The sequence below is a fragment of the Trichomycterus rosablanca genome, chromosome 1 (genome assembly GCF_030014385.1).
Source record: "Trichomycterus rosablanca isolate fTriRos1 chromosome 1, fTriRos1.hap1, whole genome shotgun sequence".
NCBI classification, from domain to species: Eukaryota; Metazoa; Chordata; class Actinopteri; order Siluriformes; family Trichomycteridae; genus Trichomycterus; species Trichomycterus rosablanca.
In genome coordinates this window covers 62,207,819-62,232,999 of record NC_085988.1, presented here as the reverse complement: position 1 = coordinate 62,232,999, position 25,181 = coordinate 62,207,819, and the positions used below count along the sequence as shown (strand labels likewise).

At 40.1% G+C, this 25,181-nt stretch overlaps 1 protein-coding gene across 1 annotated transcript in view; it reads left to right on the top strand.

Annotated features, from left to right (window-relative positions):
- Window positions 1-2,936: 2,936 nt before the first annotated feature.
- Window positions 2,937-25,181, top strand: part of podxl (podocalyxin-like) — a 63,118-nt gene continuing 40,873 nt past the window's right edge. Inside the window, exons 1-2 of the mRNA XM_062994723.1 lie at window positions 2,937-3,157; window positions 3,248-3,315. Of these exons, the coding sequence (XP_062850793.1) occupies window positions 3,273-3,315 (43 nt within the window). The 5' untranslated portion in view covers window positions 2,937-3,157; window positions 3,248-3,272. The remainder of the gene's footprint in view (window positions 3,158-3,247; window positions 3,316-25,181) is intronic.

Below are 25,181 nucleotides of genomic sequence, written 5' to 3'. Positions count from 1 at the left end.
AGTTCATGAGTTTATTATCAAACACAGTCATGGACAATTTAGTATCCCCAATTCACCTCACTTGCACGTCTTTGTACTTTGAGAGGAAATCAGAGCTCCCAGAGGAAACCCACGCAGACACGGGGGAAACATGCAAACTCCACACAGAAAGGACCCGGACCGCTTCACTTGGGAATTGAACCCAGGACCTTCTTGCTGTAAGGCGATAGTGCTACCCACCGAGCCATCGTGCCACCCCATGTATCAGGGAAGCAGAGAACTATGCTGTCAGGGTCTGCAATGCCAGAAAGGTCTTAGCTGAGGTGCCAGACCTACAAACTATAAGATGATGTTAAAGGCAGGTGATCACAATGACGACAACTCAGATTTAACTGTGTGAAAGAAGGCAGTGATTGTACGCTACCAAAAACAAAGGGATAGAAACAACATAATGGCTGTCAATAAAGTAACAGAAGACTAGAGTGGCACTCCTAAGTGAACTAAAATAGACAGGATTAGGATACTTTCATTTACTATTCAGGTCATAAGCAACAAAGCAGAAATGGCATTGTTTTTTATCATCAACAAGGATTTCAACAAGACCATAATTGAATACAATGCTGTGAATGCTTGACCAATGTCAGTCTGATTTCATTTACAGCTATTCAGCACTCCTGTCATCCAGGTTTATGGCCCAACCACAGACGACAGCAAAGAAGAAACTGAAGTTTATTGAAGTTCAAACTGCTGTCCTGCTGGTTATGGGAGACTGGACTGCTAATGTCGCAAATCAGAAGGAGGGAAATACAGTTGAACAACACAGCTTTGAAAGTAGAAAGGACTTTTAGGAGCACAATGCCTTTTTTTCTCAGCAATCACCTGGAGGCTGAACAGACTTCACAGCACTTAATAATATAATAATTATGTTCTTATTATGAAATGTTATAGGACCTTTTAATGATTTTGTCTTTCTAATAATCTATCTATCCATTATAGTTGTAGTTCTACCTTGAGAGTGCCAATCAATCAACCATCCCTAATGTTAGCTGTTATGGCCAAGTTACCTGGACGGTTAGCCACACATTCACACAGTGACCAACAATAGTCACGGGCGTATTCAGCTAACGGTAAAGTCTTTCTCAGCCTAAATTCACAGTGAGTCATTATGAGCAAATTATGTTGCAATGACTGTCACCAATTTTTTTTCGTCAGCCTTGGAAAAAAGAAAAGTAAGAGAGCAGGAAAATGAGTACAGTGGTACCTTGTAACTCAACGTCCCCTAAACTCAAAATCTTTGAAACTCAACACCCTTTGTTGAGAAATTTGTACCCTTAAACTCAACATTTCCCTTAAACTCAGCGTGTGCGACTGCTTCTTGAGCGGTAAAATCTCAAGCGAACATGAGACGAATCTGCATTTGTGTGGAATAACCATCAGATTCACTCTGAAAACTCCACATGTATCTGTGTTCAGCTGGATTTTTCTCCAGTTTCACTTTTAAACTTGGGGTTCTAAGAAATTGTGAGAATAAACTTTTTCAAGAAAGTCTAAAACGCTTATCATTACAAAAAAAATAATGTAACTTTATGTAGTAAAAGAACAACATAGAAACACTAAAATTCTCTTAATTATATTACTGCTTATTTGTTCTCTCCACTAATTATAAAGCACAAGAAAACAATAAATAAGTTAAGGTAAATAGCAGGTTTTGTTGTATTTTTGATTGTTTAAATAGTTTTTCAATTGTATTTCAGTGTTTTTATATTATATTTGTGTTATTCTCAGTGTTTAAGTGTCAAAAACAACCCCATCATTTTACATTAGCCTAAAATATATGCAGTTCCACTGGACCATGGAACACATAAACAGGTTTCTTATATATCCTTATAGGAAAAAATACCTTGAACTCCTTTAAACCTTTAAACTCAACGTCACTCCCAGAACCAATTAATGTTGAGTTTCAAGTTACCACTGTACTTTTTTATGATAGCAGTATACAGAACAAATATGGTCAATACTTCATTCCTGACCATCATGGTAAGAAATATTGATTGTTTCCTGATAATATTTCTTCCGTCAGAGAAGACAGATAGAGTATGAGGATGCTGAAAGGGAAATGAGAACAGGTGACATGGAGGTGAATAAGAACAGGAGCAAATATTAAAGAGAAGATTAAAATATAGGACCAGGGGAGAGGAGGAGAGAGGGCTGGGAAAGAGCACAACAGAATAGATGTCAATGCTGCCAACCCAAGTGTAAACCTGGGTCACAATAGCAGCACTTGGCTTAATATAACAATGCACAGATTTTTTCTTTATATTCTTTATATGATTATGATTATGGTTGTACTTTATTAATCCCTTACAATATTAGCCATTAGTGTAAAATGTAAATAGATAAATAGGAAGTTCATTTCACGTGTCAGTACATTTTCAAATAATCTTTGGCTTAGACCATTAAGTTTGACATGTTCTATATGTGTTTGTGTAGGTTTTCCCTGGGTACTCTTATATGTACATAAGGTTTATTGGCTGTTCTAAATTGGCCACAGGGGAAAGTAAATGAGTAAATAAGTAAGTGTGTGATGCCCAGTGATAGTTTGTTGTTATGTCCGGCGTGTACTCCTGCCCTGCTGTCAGTGTTTCCGGGTGGCGCTGGATCCATTAATAAATGGCTCAGATTTGTGATTTGGGTGGCTGCAGGGGTAAAGGGGATACTTTCTTTGGTATTCATCGCCCTTAGTCTGCTTGGTGCAGTCTATTGAAACGCCATTATGTCTGTCAGGACTTTTGCATAGTAATTAGCAGAACTGTGACAGATTTCAGACATGGTAGGACTGCTCTGTGTGTGTGTGTGTGTGTGTGTGTGTGTGTGTGTCCGTCCCCCCATATCCACACTATAGATAGCAGATACTATTCTTTGTACACAGCACACACACACACACACACACACTCACTCACAGCACGCCTTTACACACACTCTCTCTGTCTTTCTCTCTTTCTCCGCTACAATAGCGCAGCCAACAGCATCGCGAAGCCAAGGAAACCACGCAAACACTCCGGCCCCAAATCCCCCTGTCCTTATATCCCCTGCACAGTTCTCAGGGAGGGGTACAGCTCAAAAAGAGCCGCTAACAAAAGACAACAGGCTACTGCTGCTGAAAAATAACACCACTGCGGTAAAGTTATTTAGACTTTTTAAGTATACATTTTAGCAGAATAGAGGGACACCTGCGCATCATCAGCGCATCCTAACTTTTATTGTACAGTAAACAGACACCAGGACAGAACAACATGAGGACCAACACACCTTCCGTCAGGACTTTCATTATGCTGGGTAAGTAATGTTTTAATTCCTGATTCTAACATGATGAATGAAATTAATATTTTTTACATGTACTGTTTGCTGATGAAGTTTGGCAGCAGTGATACAGAGACATTTTTGAGACTTTGGTCAAAACTAAATATTCATATGAATGATATTAGTTTAGTTTATATTTAGTTATAGTCCATTTATATTTCTATTAGTTTGCTCCTGTGTACATATCCTGGACTCTATAAACACCCTTTTAAGTCCTTAAAATGATGTCCTAAAATGAACTAAATGAAGGGTCATTTTATTTATAAATAGAAATCATACAAATGTATTTGTAAAGCATGAATTCAATTGTTGTTCAGGTGTCATTACTAAATAAGGACCACTTTGTACAGTTTCAGTTGATTGGTGATTCTATCACGTACAAATCCTGAACGCTTCCATAATTATTTAAAATGTTTTCATTAAATCCAAGGTTTTCAGGAGTATAGGGTTTATGGAGTTAAAGGAATTAGAGAAGTTAAAGGAGTTATTTTATAGCTGGTATGGACTACAAAGTTCATCCAAAATCTGAGACTCCAGTCAAGCACGATTTCACAATATTTCAAACAGCATCTTGAAATTTTAATGAATTATTGGCTTTAATAGTACAGTGGTACCTTAAAACTCAATGTCAATTGGTTCTGAGAGTGGCGTTGAGTTTAAAAGGCGTTGAGTTTTAAGGTATTTTTCCCATAAGGATGTTTAGGAAACCTGTTAATGCGTTCCATGGTCTCGTGGAACTGCATATATTTTAGGCTAATGTAAAATAATGGGGTTGTTTTTTGACACTTATATACTGAACATAACAGAAATATAATAAAAAAAAAACACTGAAAAACAATTGAAAACAGTTAAAAATTTATATAAAAATACAATAAAACAATTACCTTTACTTAATTGTTTTCTTATGCTTCTTAATTAGTGGAGAGAACCTATGAGCAGTTATAATTAAGAGTTTTAGTGTTTCGATGTGGTTCTTTTAATACATTAAGCGTTAATAACGATAAGCATTTTAGACTCAGAAAAGATGATTCTCACAATTTCTCAGAACCTCAAACTATAACACAAGTTTAAAAGTGAAACAGAAGAAAAATCTGGATAAACACAGATGTGTTTATGTAGAGCTTTCAGAGAGGATTTGTTGGTTATTCCAAACAAATGCATATTTGTCTCGTATTCTCACTTTGATGATGTTCGAGTTTAAGGGAAACATTGAGTTTAAGTGTACAAATTTCTTGACAAAGGATGTTGAGTTTTAAAGATTTTGAGTTTAGGGGACGTTGAATTGCAAGGTACCACTGTATTACGTTTGGAAAAAAATGTCAGCCATATCGAGGGAAAAAAGGCTTTTTGTTAATATAATATATGTCCCCATAAAAGTATTTGGGTTATTTTCCACTGGGAGATGTAATGGGTTTTTCTTTAGGGCTTTTTTAGTCATTCGGGCAGAAAGGGCCTTGGTTAGGGAGATAAGAAAGAACCCAATTGTTCGATTAAAACAGCTCCAGATATTTTATCGATTGATTAGAGAACCTGTTGGAAAGACAGTCATCTCTGCAGCACTCCATAAAGCAGGACAGAAGCCACTGTTGAGTTGGAGTGGGCTAAATGATATGAACTGGACTCTAGCAAAAAGGATGAGATGAAAATCACTTTTTTGGGGCAGAACAGCATGCAACACGTTTAGTAAAAAAAATACAGGTACCACACAATGGTAAAACATGGTGGTACCACAGTATGTGTTTCTCAGTGGTCAGAATAGGCAGACTGGTGAGAATAGAGGGATGGATAAATGCAACCAAATACATTAACTTCCTTTTAAGAAATGCAAAACCATACTTTGGCAACATATACAACACTGGAGTGTCATCAGGTCAAGTATTTGACTGTTGTACAAACTTGGAGCTGAATCCAAGGCTAGGAGCTGTAAATGCTGCCAAAAGGGCTTTGACAAAGTATTACATAAAGGGTCTGAATAAATTTGTTAAGCATATTTTTTTTTAACCTTCACATTATGAGTAATTAAGTGTAGATTGATGGGTAAAATGTTTTCTTAGTTACTATATTAGCTAAATCTTATAGATAGTAATAGCTCATAATAGGAAAATATTAACAATTCAATGTTGAATAATTATAACTCAATTATTAACGAAGTGGAACTAATTGTTGCCGACATATAACTTGCCAAAACTGAATCAACAATAGAAATACTTATAACAATGTACTAAAACATATTTAAACTAATCTTTGTAGTGTTTACATTGTATATGACATTGTAAGATGACTAGATGATTATATAAAATACCTAGCATTGTGAATTTAAGATTCTATATAACTAAATGACCCTCTTTTATTAGTTTATCTGCTTGTACAGATACACAACCTGATAATTATATATTTGTTCATATACTGATGGTTATTATCACTGTTCTTGAGCTGGCTTTTTACAAGCAACTTATACAAATGCCTTATGATGTTAGTTTGTAAAGATAATTGTTTTGTGTATACAGTAATCTTTGTCAACTAATTTACTTTATACATAAAATATATCAATAGATAATCCAGTGCCTGTCAAGTGTTTTAGTTCAAAATCAACTTTAAAACCATTACACAGGGAGGATTAATGCATTTGTTTTCTAGGAGAAGTGCATCATTTGCTAAATGCAGCAATTTAAGATGCTTTGCTGGCATGACGTATTGTTTGCCCGACATAAGATAACAGTCTGAAAATGTAGCGCTCATGTAGGAGTGATGTTATTTTTAATTAAAAGTTCATGAAGTCATAAAAAAAAACGGGGGGGGGTTCTTGGGTGTTGTGGTTTAAACAGTTCAGTGTGAATCAAGCTGTTTGAGACATCATACGGTTGGAAAGTAGTAACCATTAGGGATGGTGTTGATTTGAATGACAGTGCTTTTTATCAAATCTGTCAAATAAATAAATATAGGATTAGACAAATGGTAGGTCTCACTGATACCAAGCCAGATCACAATTTATTGTTATAGAACAAATATTCTGGATTTGCTGGGTTTGCTGTTGTTGTATACAACTCAAATTTGTATTTTTATGTTACAATATACATTGAATACAGGTTAGAAAAGAATGAAAAGTATTTTCTTAACTTTTTTGAAAGTGGGTTTGGAGAAGTGTTCAGTTTTATTTATGGAATACAGTTAACATTAATCCTTCACATTACATACCATTTACTGTTATTATTAATAACTCTTCAACATTTTTATGGACGGATATTTTTATTGCACCCTTAAATGAACTGTGTGCAAGAAGTTAGAGTGGTATGTGAAATCTGGGAGTTAGGGGAGTTAAGAAACTAATGGTAGTGCCAGTCTCAGCAGTGATTAATAACAGCTGAAGTAGTGGAGGAGTGAAGATGACATTGACTCCACCTTAGGAATGTGTCAAAAGCTTAGCATGCTAAAATATTACATACCCCCGTACGTACCTACCCCTGTCTGAGTTTAGCCTCACTTTAAAATTTATACTACTATAAATTTTTCTACTAAATACTAAAGGTGCATAGAAGATTGCTGTGTACATTGCCCCATCATCGCATTCCCCAGATAGATTGAATAATAATTATAATAATAATAATAATAATTTAATTGTTTCACTTATTTCTCTGTTTTTAATTCCCACAAATGTCAAGCTTCACTGACTCACAATGTATGTTTTCCATTTGCACTTATTGGAGTTATTATAATGTATGCTATACAATAACAAATTATAAACCATGTTACATAAACACAGTCATTCATTCACCAAAACATGTCCATAAACTATACATTGACTTCCCTTTTCAAATATAGTTTCTAAAACTTAGTCCTAATGAATAAAATAATAATTTAACAGTAATAATAATAATCACAGACAGTTTGTGGTGCTACTTGGCGGCCCAGAGCTTCTCAATTAGATTCAGGTCTGTGGAATGTGGAATGGCTCTAAAGATTTTATCCCAGTACATAACAGCAATCAGGGTACATGGAGATTTGTGCACCCCTCAAAGGATATGCCTCCCCTGACCATCACTGATCTGTGAAGAGAACGGGAAACCAGTGGCAGACCTGCCAATTCTTGCCAATCAAGCTGCACGGTGCTAGACTGTGATTACAGGTCAGACTAGAAGACACTGGGCTCTTTTTTGGTCAGAAACATGCACAGCAGTAACCGAACAGAGGTCCTGTAGTAGAGCTCTGTCAGTGCTCCCCCATTTCTCCTCTCACAAATAAGCAGATACCAGTCCTGCAGCTGGGTTGATGTCCTGATATGGCCCTGTCCAGCTCTCCTTGTGTAATGGCTGTGCTGGGAGACACCGGAAGAAGCAGTCAGAATGTATAAGAAGAGAGTAATTGTCTGTGGCCACCACTGGCAAAATCATTCCCTTTTTGGGGGTTGTCTTGCTGTTGCCTCTCCAGTGCTTCCAAAGCAAGAATTGATTCACAATTGCTTATGGTTCCTAACTGGATTGATTTCCCTGAAGTGTAATTGACTTGGTGTTATACTACTATAAAACAGCTGTTTCTCTTCCTTGGTAAGAGACCTGTGACATTCAGCTGATTGCCTGTATCACTGATGATGCAGCGTTCATGCCAAGCAAAGCACTGGGAAATGACATTGGACTGCAATGCCACACCTTCTGTGGAAAATGGGATGTTTACTGACTACCTTCCAATCTTTTGTTCTCTGTGTTCTCAAGGTGTCCTGCCAGGACACTTTAAAAACAAATGTCTTGGTTTTACTGTTGATATGTGCTGTGTGAACAGGCAGATACAAAAATTCTCAGCTAATGACATATGTGAATGGCAGTTTCACTAATATAATATAGTTTTGCCTTTTGTTGTAGCATTCTTTACAAAATAGGTAGACTGAATCATGCATGACATAAACACTAATTGAAACAAAGGTTTTTTATCCAAAATATGTATTCAACACAAGCTGTAGAGTGAGAATCCTAATAATCAGTTGACAGACTGTCCAGAATCACTAATAGCTAGAGCCATACTAAATTCACAGGAAAATGTGCTTAATTTCACAGACCTCATTCTTCAAAAATCAAAATTTTTTTAAAGAAAAGGGCCACATTTCATGGCAATCATTAAATAACTCACATACATTGAATGATCGAATAACTGGAAGCTGGGCGCAGCAGTAAAACACACTAGCGCACCAGAGCTAACATTTCAAACTCGTCGGTTCTAAACTCAGCTCTGCCATCCAACTGGGCTGGGCGGCTACACAAACAACGATTGGCTGTTGTTCATACAGGGTGGGAGCCAGAGCCAGGACCTCATAACTGATGCAATTATGACCTCTGCTGGCTGATTGATGTAGAGAAATAATGCGTTGATCAGGGTGTGGCTCTCCGTTAATTGAGTAGAGAAATAATGTGTTGATCAGGGTGTGGCTCTCCGTACACAAAGCTGATATGCATATAAACTCGCCTCATGCAGGTGAAAAGATGCAGTCGGCTACTGCACATGTGTCAGAGGGGGCTGTCAGTCTTGCTCTCCTCAATCAGGAGTGGAGATCAGCATCAGTAGAGAGAAAGCGTAATGCAATTAGGTAATTGGATACGACAAGATTGGGAGAAGAGATTGGGAAAAAAAAAAAAAAAAGAATGAACTTAATGGTTAAATGTAAACCTAGAACATTAAGCAACAGTGTGAGGCTCTGTCTCAAAGTAGAAAATTATCCACAAACACCCCTCTGTGTCTACAGAATTGCTTGGGAGTTTTCCAAACTGAGTCATGTTTTTAGCTGCTTTACACTTCTTGGACATTTTGACTAACCGATTGCTAACTGAATTGCCGTAGGATTGCTAGGATCGCCTCATAGTGCAAATTTATCAGTAAACATAAGGCACGTGAATGCTACGCGAATGAAAAATATTAAATTGCTAAACACAAACCTTACATTTTGAATGTCACAGCAAGCTGCTTATTACACAGAAAAAGGCTTGTTTTTCGGTCGCGTTGCAATTTTCACGACCGTCAATTCGGTAGGGCCTTACTAATAGCCTAAAGATTAAAGGTCCAGGCTTGATGCAGTTTTATTCAATTGAGGTCAGTTAGGTTCTTAACGTTCAATCATTTTTATCTAAAATAGGTTAATACTACATTGCATGGCCAAAGGTATGCGGACACCCCTTATGTCAATTAAGTTCAGGTGAATGTTGATTGTAAGCCGTAGGAATAATGCAGTTTAAAAAAGAGTACCCACTTTGGCAATGACTGTATTAAAGTATTTTAGTCAGTTTGCGTGAAAACGATTTACAGTGTATCACAAAAGTGAGTACACCCCTCACATTTCTGCAAATATTTCATTATATCTTTTCATGGGACAACACTATAGACATGAAACTTGGATATAACTTAGAGTAGTCAGTGTACAACTTGTATAGCAGTGTAGATTTACTGTCTTCTGAAAATAACTCAACACACAGCCATTAATGTCTAAATAGCTGGCAACATAAGTGAGTACACCCCACAGTGAACATGTCCAAATTGTGCCCAAATGTGTCATTGTCCCTCCCTGGTGTCATGTGTCAAGGTCCCAGGTGTAAATGGGGAGCAGGGCTGTTAAATTTGGTGTTTTGGGTACAATTCTCTCATACTGGCCACTGGATATTCAACATGGCACCTCATGGCAAAGAACTCTCTGAGGATGTGAGAAATAGAATTGTTGCTCTCCACAAAGATGGCCTGGGCTATAAGAAGATTGCCAACACCCTGAAACTGAGCTACAGCATGGTGGCCAAGGTCATACAGCGGTTTTCCAGGACAGGTTCCACTCGGAACAGGCTTCGCCAGGGTCGACCAAAGAAGTTGAGTCCACGTGTTCGGCGTCATATCCAGAGGTTGGCTTTAATAAATAGACACATGAGTGCTGCCAGCATTGCTGCAGAGGTTGAAGACGTGGGAGGTCAGCCTGTCAGTGCTCAGACCATACGCCGCACACTGCATCAACTCGGTCTGCATGGTCGTCATCCCAGAAGGAAGCTGACGCACAAGAAAGCCCGCAAACAGTTTGCTGAAGACAAGCAGTCCAAGAACATGGATTACTGGAATGCCCTGTGGTCTGACGAGACCAAGATAAACTTGTTTGGCTCAGATGGTGTCCAGCATGTGTGGCGGCGCCCTGGTGAGAAGTACCAAGACAACTGTATCTTGCCTACAGTCAAGCATGGTGGTGGTAGCATCATGGTCTTGGGCTGCATGAGTGTTGCTGGCACTGGGGAGCTGCAGTTCATTGAGGGAAACATGAATTCCAACATGTACTGTGACATTCTGAAATAGAGCATGATCCCCTCCCTTCGAAAACTGGGCCTCATGGCAGTTTTCCAACAGGATAACGACCCCAAACACAACCTCCAAGATGACAACTGCCTTGCTGAGGACGCTGAAGGTAAAGGTGATGGACTAAACCCAATTGAGCACCTGTGGCGCATCCTCAAGTGGAAGGTGGAGGAGTTCAAGGTGTCTAACATCCACCAGCTCCGTGATGTCATCATGGAGGAGTGGAAGAGGATTCCAGTAGCAACCTGTGCAGCTCTGATGAATTCCATGCCCAGGAGGGTTAAGGCAGTGCTGGATAATAATGGTGGTCACACAAAATATTGACACTTTGGGCACAATTTGGACATGTTCACTGTGGGGTGTACTCACTTATGTTGCCAGCCATTTAGACATTAATGGCTGTGTGTTGAGTTATTTTCAGAAGACAGTAAATCTACACTGCTATACAAGTTGTGCACTGACTACTCTAAGTTATATCCAAGTTTTATTTCTATAGTGTTGTCCCATGAAAAGATATAATAAAATATTTGCAGAAATGTGAGGGGTGTACTCACTTTTGTGATACACTGTATATGACCATTTTTTTCTGTGTATGCTTGACAATATCAACATATTTAAAACAAAGAAACAGAAAAATATGCACACAGGAAAATCTATTTTGTTTTAAAAACTCATAATCAGTGTGATGATTAAAAAATGTGAAAATGTTGCCACAGCATCATATTGGTATTTACTTTAATCCACACTAGCATATGCTTAATCCCAAATGGTTTCCTACTCACTTCATCTGTGTACTGCATGGCACAAAATAATGTTTTTTATAATCTCTGCCAACTAGTTAATTAGCTAAAGATCAAGGTAGTTAATTGTTTAAATATTCTTTTTTTGTATATTTATTTCTTATTACTGTTCATTAATACATTCTTTCACAGTGTTAAACCTAAACCTATAGATGTAGATTATGTGTGTTTTAGCCTGCATGCCAGATTTAAATACAGATTGAATTAAGTCATACTATGCAGCGCTTTGGTCAATTTTTGGAACCCCAACCAGCATTGCTGATTCCATGGTGACTTCATCTTTTGTTTGTTTGTTTTGTTTTGCTTTCACTTCACCACCCTGTTCTCTTCATTAGTAGACTGCCTAATGCGTTCGCCTCTTGATAATGCTCCCTTGATTAGTTTCTTTATTTGATCTTATTTGATGTATGACTATTGCCTGTTTTTTCAATCTTGTTACCTGCCTGTGCATTGACCCATTTTTAGTGGTTGAAAGCAACATTTAGAGTGGGTAGACAAGCATAAAAAAGGTGTAAATCCAGATGTAGCCACATTAATTTGGACTAGGTCCACTAGGTCAATCTCTGTTAAACATGCATTACAGTATGCAATAAGGTGCCGCCCATCTCGACAGTGCTATTAGCACACCCTAATGATAAAGTGATGTGTGTGTGTGTGAGTGTGTAGTGAGGAATGTGTTCAAGTCAAACACACAAACACCCAGAGACCCCATCTAGCCTCATCTCAAAAACCTCCTCCTTTTCTCATGCCATTCTATTATACATTCCAAATGCCTTTACATTTGCTGGCCTCTTCCTCTCCTCCCTAAGCTGTGACTGAGCCCTATAAAGAACCCTCCCTTCCTCCCTACAGGACTCTTCAATTAATCCTGAATAGAACACCATCCCTGGAACAAGGCTGAGAAAGGGAGTAGTAATGGGAAGGTGGATGGGGGTCTGTAAAGCCCAAATTCCTGCAGAGAATCAGGCAGCACTGTTGCTCAAATCTCAAATCTGTCTGATGACAAGACAGGTCTTCCAATTTCACACATTTAAATCACATTACAATTGGTGCAAATTAGTGCTAAAATGTATGAAGATTCAGTATTTGACTGAGCAGTTGTAAGCAGTTGTTGAAGCATTGGCAGACAATGATATGTACACAACAAAAAATATTGTTCTACATGACCAGGTCTGGACTGCCAGCTTGGTGACAGCTTTAGTCATGTAATTATTTCCGCCACTCTAATAAGCTGTACTACAATGTATAACTATTAAAATATTATAATGTCAAGTTTTGTAGTATTTTGTTGAACTTCTGCAGTGGATATAATGTAGTAACTGTAGTAACTGTACTAGTAGGTTACATTGTAAGGAAAAAAATGGGATTGGCAGTGCAATTTATTTACAAACGTCTTGTAACATGCCCACCCACTGGCCAGCAGGGGGACATTGATGAAGGAGTGCAAATGTTTTAAAACTGCACTTCAAAAACATTCTCTGCACCTTATCCATCGCTATTTGTTATAACCTGATGAAGCTCTTTATAAGTCGACTTGGAATATAAATTATAATGTATACAGTAAATATATGATAACATTACGTTATAACATTAACATACGTATATTAATAAACAAGTACAAACAAAGGAACACTGGAAGCAACCCTGCCAACTAGTCCATCCACTGGTCCAAACCAAATGCTCACAGAGAAAAAAAGAGAGAAAGTCAGTAAACTGCAGCAGCTAAAAACTGCAGGACATTGCCACAAACAAGGAAAAGCTCAAACCAGAAGGGTGACTGATCACAGTTGTAAAACCAGAAAGCTGCCATGTGAACCAGAACAAATGAACACCAGCAAACGGCCACCAGAAGAAACCTAGCAGGTTATGAAGTCTGACCATCATGCAGGCGTACCAGCCAGACAAAAAACAAACAAAGACACTAATATATAAGGCGTCATAAAATCAGGGGACTTAAAGTTCCAAGTCCAAATATAAAACTCAGGTGTTATGAGTAACATTTGATTAGGCGTAGAGAATGCTTTTTAAGTGCATTTTGAATAGAATTGCGTATTCCATCAATCTGCACCTCCAACCCTCTTTGCCGGCTAGCATGGGAACAGCAGGTGCATTTTGCACTAATCTTAATAATTAGTTTTGTTCCCATGACCTTTCATAACATTTGAAATTAAACATTGGGTAAAAGTTCATAAAGTAGCTTTAAAATTCTTTACATTTACATAAAATATTGAATAGGTACTTCAGTGGTAGATCAAGAAAAAGCAGTATGGTACTCAAAGGTAAAAATAAAGGAACAGTCAGTGCATCTGTTTCCTGTCTTTTATATCTGCAGGTTTTAGTTGCTGGGGTGTTTACCTAGTTATCAGTGGGGAAGATGACCCGGGAGTGTCTCTGCTGGAGCCTGTTGCAGAGATAAGAAAAGCAGCAGGTGTAAATAGATTCTGAACAGTAGTAAGCTTTGAGTGACGTGCTGCATTTATGTTACTATTAACACCGTTATTATATACAAGAAAAAGTTTCCAACTGTCTGTCCAACTGCCATTCATTCACATTATCTTCTCATTATTATTTTATAACAATAATGTAATTACATTATGTAGTTCTTTTATTTGATTTTTATGTTTTACCACTGCTTTGTCCTGGTCAGTGTCCCTGTTGGACCCACATCCCCGGAATCACTGGGGGCAATGCAGTAACACACCCTGGATAGGACGCCAATCCCTCGTATGCCTGGGAAGCCCCACATAGCCAATCAAGTCTGTATGTAAACAACAGTCTTGGTAATAGCACCGTTGTGAATTTGATTATTTTGATAGGAGCCTGCCGTGACTGCACACTGAAAGATAATGAACTCATCAACTCATACATTCTTAATACTTTTTATTTGTTATAAAATTTTGTTAGAATTTATTTTAATTTTTACATATTACATATATTTAATCTAATTTTAATTCATCCAAATTATCTTTTAGGCCAACCAAAGTAAATGGAGGTCCTTGTTGAGTCTGGTTCCTGTCATGGTCTTCCTTGTAATTTTGAGGGAGTTTGCTGAACAGGGGTTTTTAGTCGTGGAATCTGTAACTTGCTTCAAGACAATCTCACTATAAACAGCACTATAGAAATCAATTTGATTTGATCATTTTAGTGTACAGAATTTCTTGTTAGCACATTACTGAAGTTAGCATTTCCTCCACTCTGGCTGTACTATGTTGCATATACAGTATATATACAGTGTATCACAAAAGTGAGTACACCCCTCACATTTCTGCAAATATTTCATTATATCTTTTCATGGGACAACACTATAGACATGAAACTTGGATATAACTTAGAGTAGTCAGTGTACAGCTTGTATAGCAGTGTAGATTTACTGTCTTCTGAAAATAACTCAACACACAGCCATTAATGTCTAAATGGCTGGCAACATAAGTGAGTACACCCCACAGTGAACATGTCCAAATTGTGCCCAAATGTGTTGTTGTCCCTCCCTGGTGTCATGTGTCAAGGTCCCAGGTGTAAATGGGGAGCAGGGCTGTTAAATTTATTGTTTTGGGTACAATTCTCTCATACTGGCCACTGGATATTCAACATGGCACCTCATGGCAAAGAACTCTCTGAGGATGTGAGAAATAGAATTGTTGCTCTCCACAAAGATGGCCTGGGCTATAAGAAGATTGCTAACACCCTGAAACTGAACTACAGCATGGTGGCCAAGGTCATACAGCGGTTTTCCAGGACAGGTTCCACTCGGAACAGGCTTCGCCAGGGTCGACCACAGAAGTTGAGTCCACGTGTTTGGCGTCATATCCAGAGGTTGGCTTTAAAAAATAGACACATGAGTGCTGCCAGCATTGCTGCAGAGGTTGAAGACGTGGGAGGTCAGCCTGTCAGTGCTCAGACCATATGCCGCACACTGCATCAACTCGGTCTGCATGGTCGTCATCCCAGAAAGAAGCTGACGCACAAGAAAGCCCGCAAACAGTTCGCTGAAGACAAGCAGTCCAAGAACATGGATTACTGGAATGCCTTGTGGTCTGACGAGACCAAGATAAACTTGTTTGGCTCAGACGGTGTCCAGCATGTGTGGCGGCGCCCTGGTGAGAAGTACCAAGACAACTGTATCTTGCCTACAGTCAAGCATGGTGGTGGTAGCATCATGGTCTTGGGCTGCATGAGTGTTGCTGGCACTGGGGAGCTGCAGTTCATTGAGGGAAACATGAATTCCAACATGTACTGTGACATTCTGAAACAGAGCATGATCCCCTCCCTTCGAAAACTGGGCCTCATGGCAGTTTTCCAACAGGAAAACGACCCCAAACACAACCTCCAAGATGACAACTGCCTTGCTGAGGAAGCTGAAGGTAAAGGTGATGGACTAAACCCAATTGAGCACTTGTGGCGCATCCTCAAGTGGAAGGTGGAGGAGTTCAAGGTGTCTAACATCCACCAGCTCCGTGATGTCATCATGGAAGAGTGGAAGAGGATTCCAGTAGCAACCTGTGCAGCTCTGGTGAATTCCATGCCCAGGAGGGTTAAGGCAGTGACGGATAGTAATGGTGGTCACACAAAATATTGACACTTTGGGCACAATTTGGACATGTTCACTGTGGGGTGTACTCACTTATGTTGCCAGCCATTTAGACATTAATGGCTGTGTGTTGAGTTATTTTCAGAAGACAGTAAATCTACACTGCTATACAGGCTGTACACTGACTACTCTAAGTTATATCCAAGTTTTATTTCTATAGTGTTGTCCCATGAAAAGATATAATGAAATATTTGCAGAAATGTGAGGGGTGTACTCACTTTTGTGATACACTGTATATATATATATATATATATATATATATATATATATATATATATATATATATATATATATATATATATATATATATATATATATATATATATATATATACGTATATATATATATACATACAGTATATACATATACAGTATATATATGTATATATATATATATACATATACATATATATATATACTGTATATATATACAGTGGGGCCAAAAAGTATTTAGTCAGCCACTGATTGTGCAAGTTCTCCTACTTAAAAAGATGAGAGAGGTCTGTAATTTTCATCATAGGTACACTTCAACTATGAGAGACAAAATGAGAAAAAAAATCCAGGAAATCACATTGTAGGATTTTTAAAGAATTTATTTGTAAATTATGGTGGAAAATAAGTATTTGGTCAATAACAAAAGTTCAACTCAATACTTTGTAACATAACCTTTGTTGGCAATGACAGAGGTCAAACGTTTCCTGTAAGTCTTCACCAGGTTTGCACACACTGTAGCTGGTATTTTGGCCCATTCCTCCATGCAGATCTCCTCTAGAGCAGTGATGTTTTGGGGCTGTCACTGGGCAACACGGACTCCACAAATTTTCTATGAGGTTGAGGTCTGGAGACTGGCTAGGCCACTCCAGGACCTTGAAATGCTTTTTACGGAGCCAGTCCTTCATTGCCCGAGCGGTGTGTTTAGGATCATTGTCATGCTGGAAGACCCAGCCACGTTCCATCTTCAATGCTCTCACTGATGGAAGGAGGTTTTGGCTTAAAATCTCACGATATATGGCCCCGTTCATTCTTCCCTTAACACGGATCAGTCGTCCTGTCCCCTTTGCAGAAAAACAGCCCCAAAGCATGATGTTTCCACCCCCATGCTTCACAGTACGTATGGTGTTTTTGGGTTTTTCTTCTTCCTCCAAACACGACGAGTTGAGTTTTTACCAAAAAGTTCCATTTTGGTTTCATCTGACCACATGATATTCTCCCAATCCTCTTCTGGATCATCCATATGCTCTCTGGCAAACATCAGACGGGCCTGGACATGTACTGGCTTAAGCAGGGGGACACGCCTGGCACTGCAGGATTTGAGTCCCTCTCGGCGTAGTGTGTATACTGATGGTAGCCTTTGTTACTTTGGTCCCAGCTCTCTGCAGGTCATTCATCAGGTCCCTCCGTGTAGTTCTGGGATTTTTTCTCACCGTTCTCATGATAATTTTGACCCCACGGGATGAGATCTTGACCCCAAGGGAGATTATCAATGGTCTTGTATGTCTTCCATTTTCTTACAATTGTTCCCACAGTTGATTTATTCATACCAACCTACTTGCCTATTGTAGATTTACTCTTCCCAGCCTGGTGCAGGTCTACAATTTTCTTCCTGGTGTCCTTTGACAGCTCTTTGGTCTTGGCCATGGTTGAGTTTGGAGTCTGACTGTTTGAGGCTGCGGACAGGTGTCTTTTATACAGATAACGAGGTCAAACAGGTGCCATTAATACAGGTAACGAGTGGAGGACAGAAGAGCTTCTTAAAGAATAAGTTACAGGTCTGTGAGAGCCAGAAATCTTGCTTGTTTGTTATTGACCAAATACTTATTTTCCACCATAATTTACGAATAAATTCTTTAAAAATCCTACAATGTGATTTCCTGGATTTTGTTTTCTCATTTTGTCACTTATAGTTGAAGTGTACCTATGATGAAAATTACAGACCTCTCTCATCTTTCTAAGTAGGAGAACCTGCACAATCAGTGGCTGACTAAATACTTTTTGACCCCACTGTATATATACTGTATATACAGTGTATCACAAAAGTGAGTACACCCCTCACATTTCTGCAAATATTTTATTATATCTTTTCATGGGACAACACTATAGACATGAAACTTGGATATAACTTAGAGTAGTCAGTGTACAACTTGTATAGCAGTGTAGATTTACTGTCTTCTGAAAATAACTCAACACACAGCCATTAATGTCTAAATAGCTGGCAACATAAGTGAGTACACCCCACAGTGAACATGTCCAAATTGTGCCCAAAGTGTCAATATTTTGTGTGACCACCATTATTATCCAGCACTGCCTTAACCCTCCTGGGCATGGAATTCACCAGAGCTGCACAGGTTGCTACTGGAATCCTCTTCCACTCCTCCATGATGACATCACGGAGCTGGTGGATGTTAGACACCTTGAACTCCTCCACCTTCCACTTGAGGATGCGCCACAGGTGCTCAATTGGGTTTAGTCCATCACCTTTACCTTCAGCTTCCTCAGCAAGGCAGTTGTCATCTTGGAGGTTGTGTTTGGGGTCGTTATCCTGTTGGAAAACCAGTTTTCGAAGGGAGGGGATCATGCTCTGTTTCAGAATGTCACAGTACATGTTGGAATTCATGTTTCCCTCAATGAACCGCAGCTCCCCAGTGCCAGCAACACTTATGCAGCCCAAGACCATGATGCTACCACCACCATGCTTGACTGTAGGCAAGATACAGTTGTCTTGGTACTTCTCACCAGGGCGCCGCCACACATGCTGGACACCATCTGAGCCAAACAAGTTTATCTTGGTCTCGTCAGACCACAGGGCATTCCAGTAATCCATGTTCTTGGACTGCTTGTCTTCAGCAAACTGTTTGCGGGCTTTCTTGTGCGTCAGCTTCCTTCTGGGATGACGACCATGCAGACCGAGTTGATGCAGTGTGCGGCGTATGGTCTGAGCACTGACAGGCTGACCTCCCACGTCTTCAACCTCTGCAGCAATGCTGGCAGCACTCATGTGTCTATTTTTTAAAGCCAACCTCTGGATATGACGCCGAACACGTGGACTCAACTTCTTTGGAAGCCTGTTCCGAGTGGAACCTGTCCTGGAAAACCGCTGTATGACCTTGGCCACCATGCTGTAGCTCAGTTTCAGGGTGTTAGCAATCTTCTTATAGCCCAGGCCATCTTTGTGGAGAGCAACAATTCTATTTCTCACATCCTCAGAGAGTTCTTTGCCATGAGGTGCCATGTTGAATATCCAGTGGCCAGTATGAGAGAATTGTACCCAAAACACCAAATTTAAGAGCCCTGCTCCCCATTTACACCTGGGACCTTGACACATGACACCAGGGAGGGACAACGACACATTTGGGCACAATTTGGACATGTTCACTGTGGGGTGTACTCACTTATGTTGCCAGCTATTTAGACATTAATGGCTGTGTGTTGAGTTATTTTCAGAAGACAGTAAATCTACACTGCTATACAAGCTGTACACTGACTACTCTAAGTTATATCCAAGTTTCATTTCTATAGTGTTGTCCCATGAAAAGATATAATGAAATATTTGCAGAAATGTGAGGGATGTACTCACTTTTGTGATACACTGTATATATATACACATATATATATATATATATACACGAGGGTTCTCCAATATACGAAGGTTACTTCAAAAAGTTTCAGCACTTTTTTCAACTCTATTTATTAAGAATTTCAAAAACAAATTACATCACTTTTCTACATAGTCACCTTAAAGGCATCAGCAAAAAATGATGTTGGTTGAGCGTGTAGCCACTGATGCACCACTGCTTTCACATCATCATCACATGAAAATATTCTTTCCCTTAAAGCTTCTTTGAGTGGTCCAAAAAGGTGGAAGTCAGATGGCGCTAAACCTGGACTAAAAGCTCTCTCTCAGTCTCTCAGACACGACCAATTACTACTCTTCCCGTCCTCACTGTTTCCAACCAAAATATAAATGTGGAAACTTTTTGAAGATTCTTCGTTTATCACATATACACACACTAAGAAAATGTTATTTCTTTTCCATGGGTTACCACCACTTTGTCCTGATCGGGGTCGCAGTGGATCTGGTTTCCCAGGAATCACTGGGCGCAATGCAGTAACAAACATTAGACTGGATGCCAGTGACCCTCAGACAAAGTCAGTCATGTCTGTATGTAGATGCCTGCAACGCTGAAGTGCTGGAGATTCAAACCCAGGATCCCAGTGGTAGTAGGCTAGGGTAATATACCGCTGCACCACTCGAGTTCACTTATACATAAATGTCTTTTTTAATACACTAAAAAATAACAAAAGCACTCAGTAATTGGGTCTGTTGTGTGTGGCAGCAACCTGGAATACAACCTGAACAGGGCTTAAATAAGTGCATCACACATACATCTATTAAATCACCAGATCTGGGGTCAAGTTAGAGTAGACAACCCACCATCTGCATGTTTTGGGAAGTAGGACACCAGGTAATCTGATGGAAATCCACAAGGACATAGCTAGAACATTCCAAACGCCTCACAAAAGATAATCATGAGTGAAGTTTGAACCCAGTGTTTTTTAGACACTGCTGCCCAAAACTGAAACAGAGATTCTAAAATGTATTAAAATAATTTATGAGAACAGTATAGTTTAGTAATTCTAGTCGTGCATTATAACAATGTGAGATTTATTACTAAGTGTAATGAGCCACAACTGGGCGGCAGATTAAAAGTCGCTGTTCTGTTGTAAATCCCTTTAGATCTTGTTATGTGGCACTATCTGGGTGTGGGTGGGTTTTATGGCTTTGTTGTTATTTTTACAACCGTACCAGCAGCAGGAACATAAACTATACAGTGGGTCTACACCCTTACATTCAACCAGCGTTCTCTATGGACTGTTTGAACAAAGCCCTGCACGAGTAGCATGTCTGGCTGAGACTATACTAAAGAGACATACCACATGACTCCTCATTAAATATCAGTCATTTTATTATGCATGGATTAATTCTTCATTTATGTGTTTAGGCAAAAATTCCACATTTACAGCTTTATAAAAGTATGAAATATATTTTCCTAGTCAAAGCATAAATGGTAATCTGAATAAAGCATGTTATTAATAGGATTGATATTGTAGTTATTATTTAATATTCATTGTGACATTGATCATGATCATAAATAATGTGCAAACTTCTAGTGTTGTTGCACTGCAAGTTTGCCAGCTTGCCAAGCAGCTTGGATAGATCTTTGATTGGATTAAATAATAACTATGGTTTATTTGGACACCCCTTCTAACTAAGAAGTTCAGGTGTTTTAATCACATCTATTGCAAAAATTCAAATGTATTTATTCCATTCATTTTCATGAACTGCATTATCCTGGTCAAGGTTGCAGCAGTTTCGATTTCAAAGGGAAACACTACAGGGACAGGCAAAAATACCCTGCATAGGGTGCTAATCCATCTCACAATCACCATTTTAACTGAATAGGCACAAATTTTCACAGACACACTTTTAAATCCCATTTAAAAAGCCTTTTCAGAGCCGATCAGGTGGCGCAGTGGTAAAAACACACACTAGCTAGGATGCAATTACGACCTCTGCTGGCTGATTGATGGCGCCTGCACAGAGGCGGGGAAAGAGTGCATTGATCAGGGTGTGTCTCTCTGTACACAAGGCTGATTCGCATATGTGCCTAGTGTGGGTGACAAAATGCATACGGCTGCTGCCCACGTGTCGGAGGGGGCGTGGGTTAGCTTTGTTCTCCTCAAATAAGAGCGGGGTTGGCATTAGTGGAGAGCAAGTACGACGCAATTGGACACGTTTAAAAGTCGTGAGAAAAAGGGGAGACAATGCATAAAATATATATTTAAAAAAGAATTAGAATAAGAATAGTGGACACTGTTATAGCCTCAAGGAGGGGACGGGCAACACCATATTACTGCCATTGTTTTGGAAGGGAATGTCCATCAAGCTCGTGGTTGATCATATCATATATCTCTGTTTTATATCAGATGTTTTAAATTTTTAGCAGTGGTAATTAACGTTAAATAACAACAAATCCAGCCGCTCAGGTGGGGCAGCGGTAAAATACGCTAGCGCACCAGAGTTGGGGTTTCGAATACATTGTATCGAATCTCAGCTCTGCCTTTCAGACTGGGCTGGGCGGCAGCATGAACAACGATTGGCTGTTGTTCAGGGTTAGAGGGTAAGAAAAGTGGATCATATGTCCTCATAACTGGTGCAACTGCGTCCCCTGCTGGCTGACTGATGGCGCCTGCAAAGGGCTGAGGAATAATGCTGATGGGGGTGTGGCCCTCCATACACAGTGCCCGTCAAGTGTATGAACTCGACTTGTGCAGGTGAAAAATGCAGTCTGTACTGACTGTACGTGCCGGAGGGGGCTTATGTCAGTTGAGAGGACGAAATCAGGGTAATTGGACACAACTAGATTAGGCGGGGGGAAATTTGGGAGATAAAAAAAAAAAAAACTCAAATTACCTCACCTCAAATTAAAAGTATTTGTAGTAGTATAATGTAAACAATTATACAGTGAAAGACTTATCCAGTTTTACACTTGTGGACAAAAAGGCCAAGAAAAGAAATCTGTTGCTCATAGCCCCCGTCAGAAAGTGGGTGTAGTCATTTTTATCAGTCAGTGAAGTCCCTGAAACGAACATGACAAGTTCTGATGAAGTCATAGCATCTAAAGTCAGTCTTTCCTGCGCTCACCCTGTGGGAAAATATCCAGGAAAAGTGGTATGGTTCTTAAAGGTAAAAATAAAAGAACAGTCAGTGCATCTGTTTCCTGTCTTTTATATCTGCAGGTTTTAGTCACTGGGGTGTTTATCTAGTTATCAGTGGGGAAGATGACCCGGGAGTGTCTCTGCTGAGCCTGTAGCAGAGATATGAGAGGCAGCAGGTGTAAATTTGGTCTCTTAAGTGGGTTCTGGATGATCTCTACACAGCCACTTTAATCTTTTGGTCCTGATCAGCAGGCCTGTTGGTGGGTAAAAATGGAAGAAGCCAGTGAGTGTTGAAGACAAGACCTTAGCTACAGCTTTGTAAGAATGACATTAAGACACTTGGCTAGGTTCAAATTTGGGAATTAAGCACTGAGTAGGGAGCAGTCATTTTCAGTCAGATCTGTTTGTATATTTGGTAATTGTTTCTTAATTTTTTACAGTCTGGTTAACAATGGACAAAAATAATAGAAAGAATTTATTTGTCTTTGTAGTTAATTAGCTCAGTTGAAAAATATTATATATAAATCATCCAGGCTATGTCTTCATCTTGTGTCTGTGCTATCTTAGCCAACAAGTTTTCAGTAGAGGTCAAACACCATCACAGGCAATTTTGTATCTCCAATTCAACTCACTTGCACGTCTTTGGACTGTGAGAGGAAACTGGAACTCCCGGAGGAAACCCACAAAAACACAGGAAGAACATTCAAACTCCACACAGAACCACAAGACCACTCCACCTAGGAATCAAAACCCAGAACCTTTTTGCTGAGAGCCAACAATGCTAAAGGCAACAATGTGCTCCCCCTGTTAGTAAGGGAAGCTTAATTCTGTACTGAGGATTTAGACAAATATTTGGATCATTTTATTCTGTTAGAAGCATTCTGCTGGACCACATCCCAGTCTTAGCTATTTTGGTGAATGTGTCCAAATATTGAAAAAATAAAATCTCCTGGTACTTTAAGAAGTCTGTGATGCAATTTAAGCAAAGCCCAAAAACATCACAGATTCTGTATTATAGTAAACAGATGGTAGTATTGTTAGGAGTCGGTCCGTCCCCTTGGTGGACACCAGGGGGGGCCGATCCGCGTCTCACTCAGCTGACTCCGGTGCTTGCACGGACAGAAGCCGTTTGACTCCCTCTGCGCCCACCAGGGGGAGCCAAGCGCGTGAGACTCCTCTCATTGCCACCCGAGGGCGGGTTCGTGGTAGTTCTACTAGGGGGAGCAGAACTACAAAGCCCAAGCCGCCCTCGCGCAATCAGCAGCAACGGGGAACACCTGGCTGAGCAGGTACTTAAGGGAACGCTTAGCCAGGCATCCCCGTCACACCCTCTTTTGTGCTCTCTTGCACGGTTCGTTAGGGATACTGGTAACGCGAGGCCTCATAGAGGGTTCGCGGTAGACCTACGGTCGAGGTAATCAAAGTGACTCAGGGACAGGTCAGGACCGGTGTGACTACTATGCATTTCCCTAATTAAACTTGGGAATTTGCCCTTTAAGTCTCTTCTCTTTTCCTGTGCTCGTTGTGTCGCTTTACGTTCCTCGCTGTGCTTTCTCTGCATGGTCGCTAGACAGACCAAGCTCAGTTCGTCCCGCCCATGAGCTCGGGGTTTTCCGTACTCATCGGTGGTGTTCACGAGCGTATCGCCTCTCACTCGGGTGTGGGCGTAACGCGTTAGAATTCTCTCATTAAATCCACTTTTGGTTAAGACGGGTTTATATTTTAGCCTGCTCCTTTCATAATTACCCCTTTGTTTGATATCGCCTTTAAATAGTCAGAGATAGAAAGAATTAATCTCTTTATTTACAAAAGAAGCGATCCTTTGTTTGCCCTTCATATTGCTCACCAGCGCCGTATTTGTTAGTGGCGCTGTGGCGCATCCGGTTAAGTCACCGCGGGTTAGTATAGGACGGCGTCGGTTCGAATCACACCGAGGCGCGTTTCAAATGCGCATCACGATTCGGCTTTTGGTCGTGTCTGGTGTAGCGAACCGGGCTCTTTAGCCCCCTTTCTTTTATATCTCGTACTTAGTTGGGCTCGCCACTTCAGAGTAGTGAAACTTTTGTTATCTTCTCTTTTTCAGTTGGCTTGGGCTCGCCCAGCCCCTTTCCGTTCCGCGGTTTCATTTTTTGTCTTGAAGGGGTTCTCTGAGTTCTGCTTCGGATCGACTCTGCCCCCTCAGGGCGACATACACCCCGCGATTGAGTCCACCCATCAGTAAATCGTAACAGAAGGGTGTGACCAACAATGGACTCAGCGGGTCACACAACCCTGCAGCAGGCCGTCAAGCTGCAGGAGTCGGCAATCCACCGACATGAGAACTTGATTGGCCAGCTAGCTGAACGATTCAGCACGCTAGCGGTTTCCCAGTCCTCGGTCAGCACTCCTCCGGGGGGGCATAACCCGGAACCCCCGATCGTCCCCCCCGAGCGC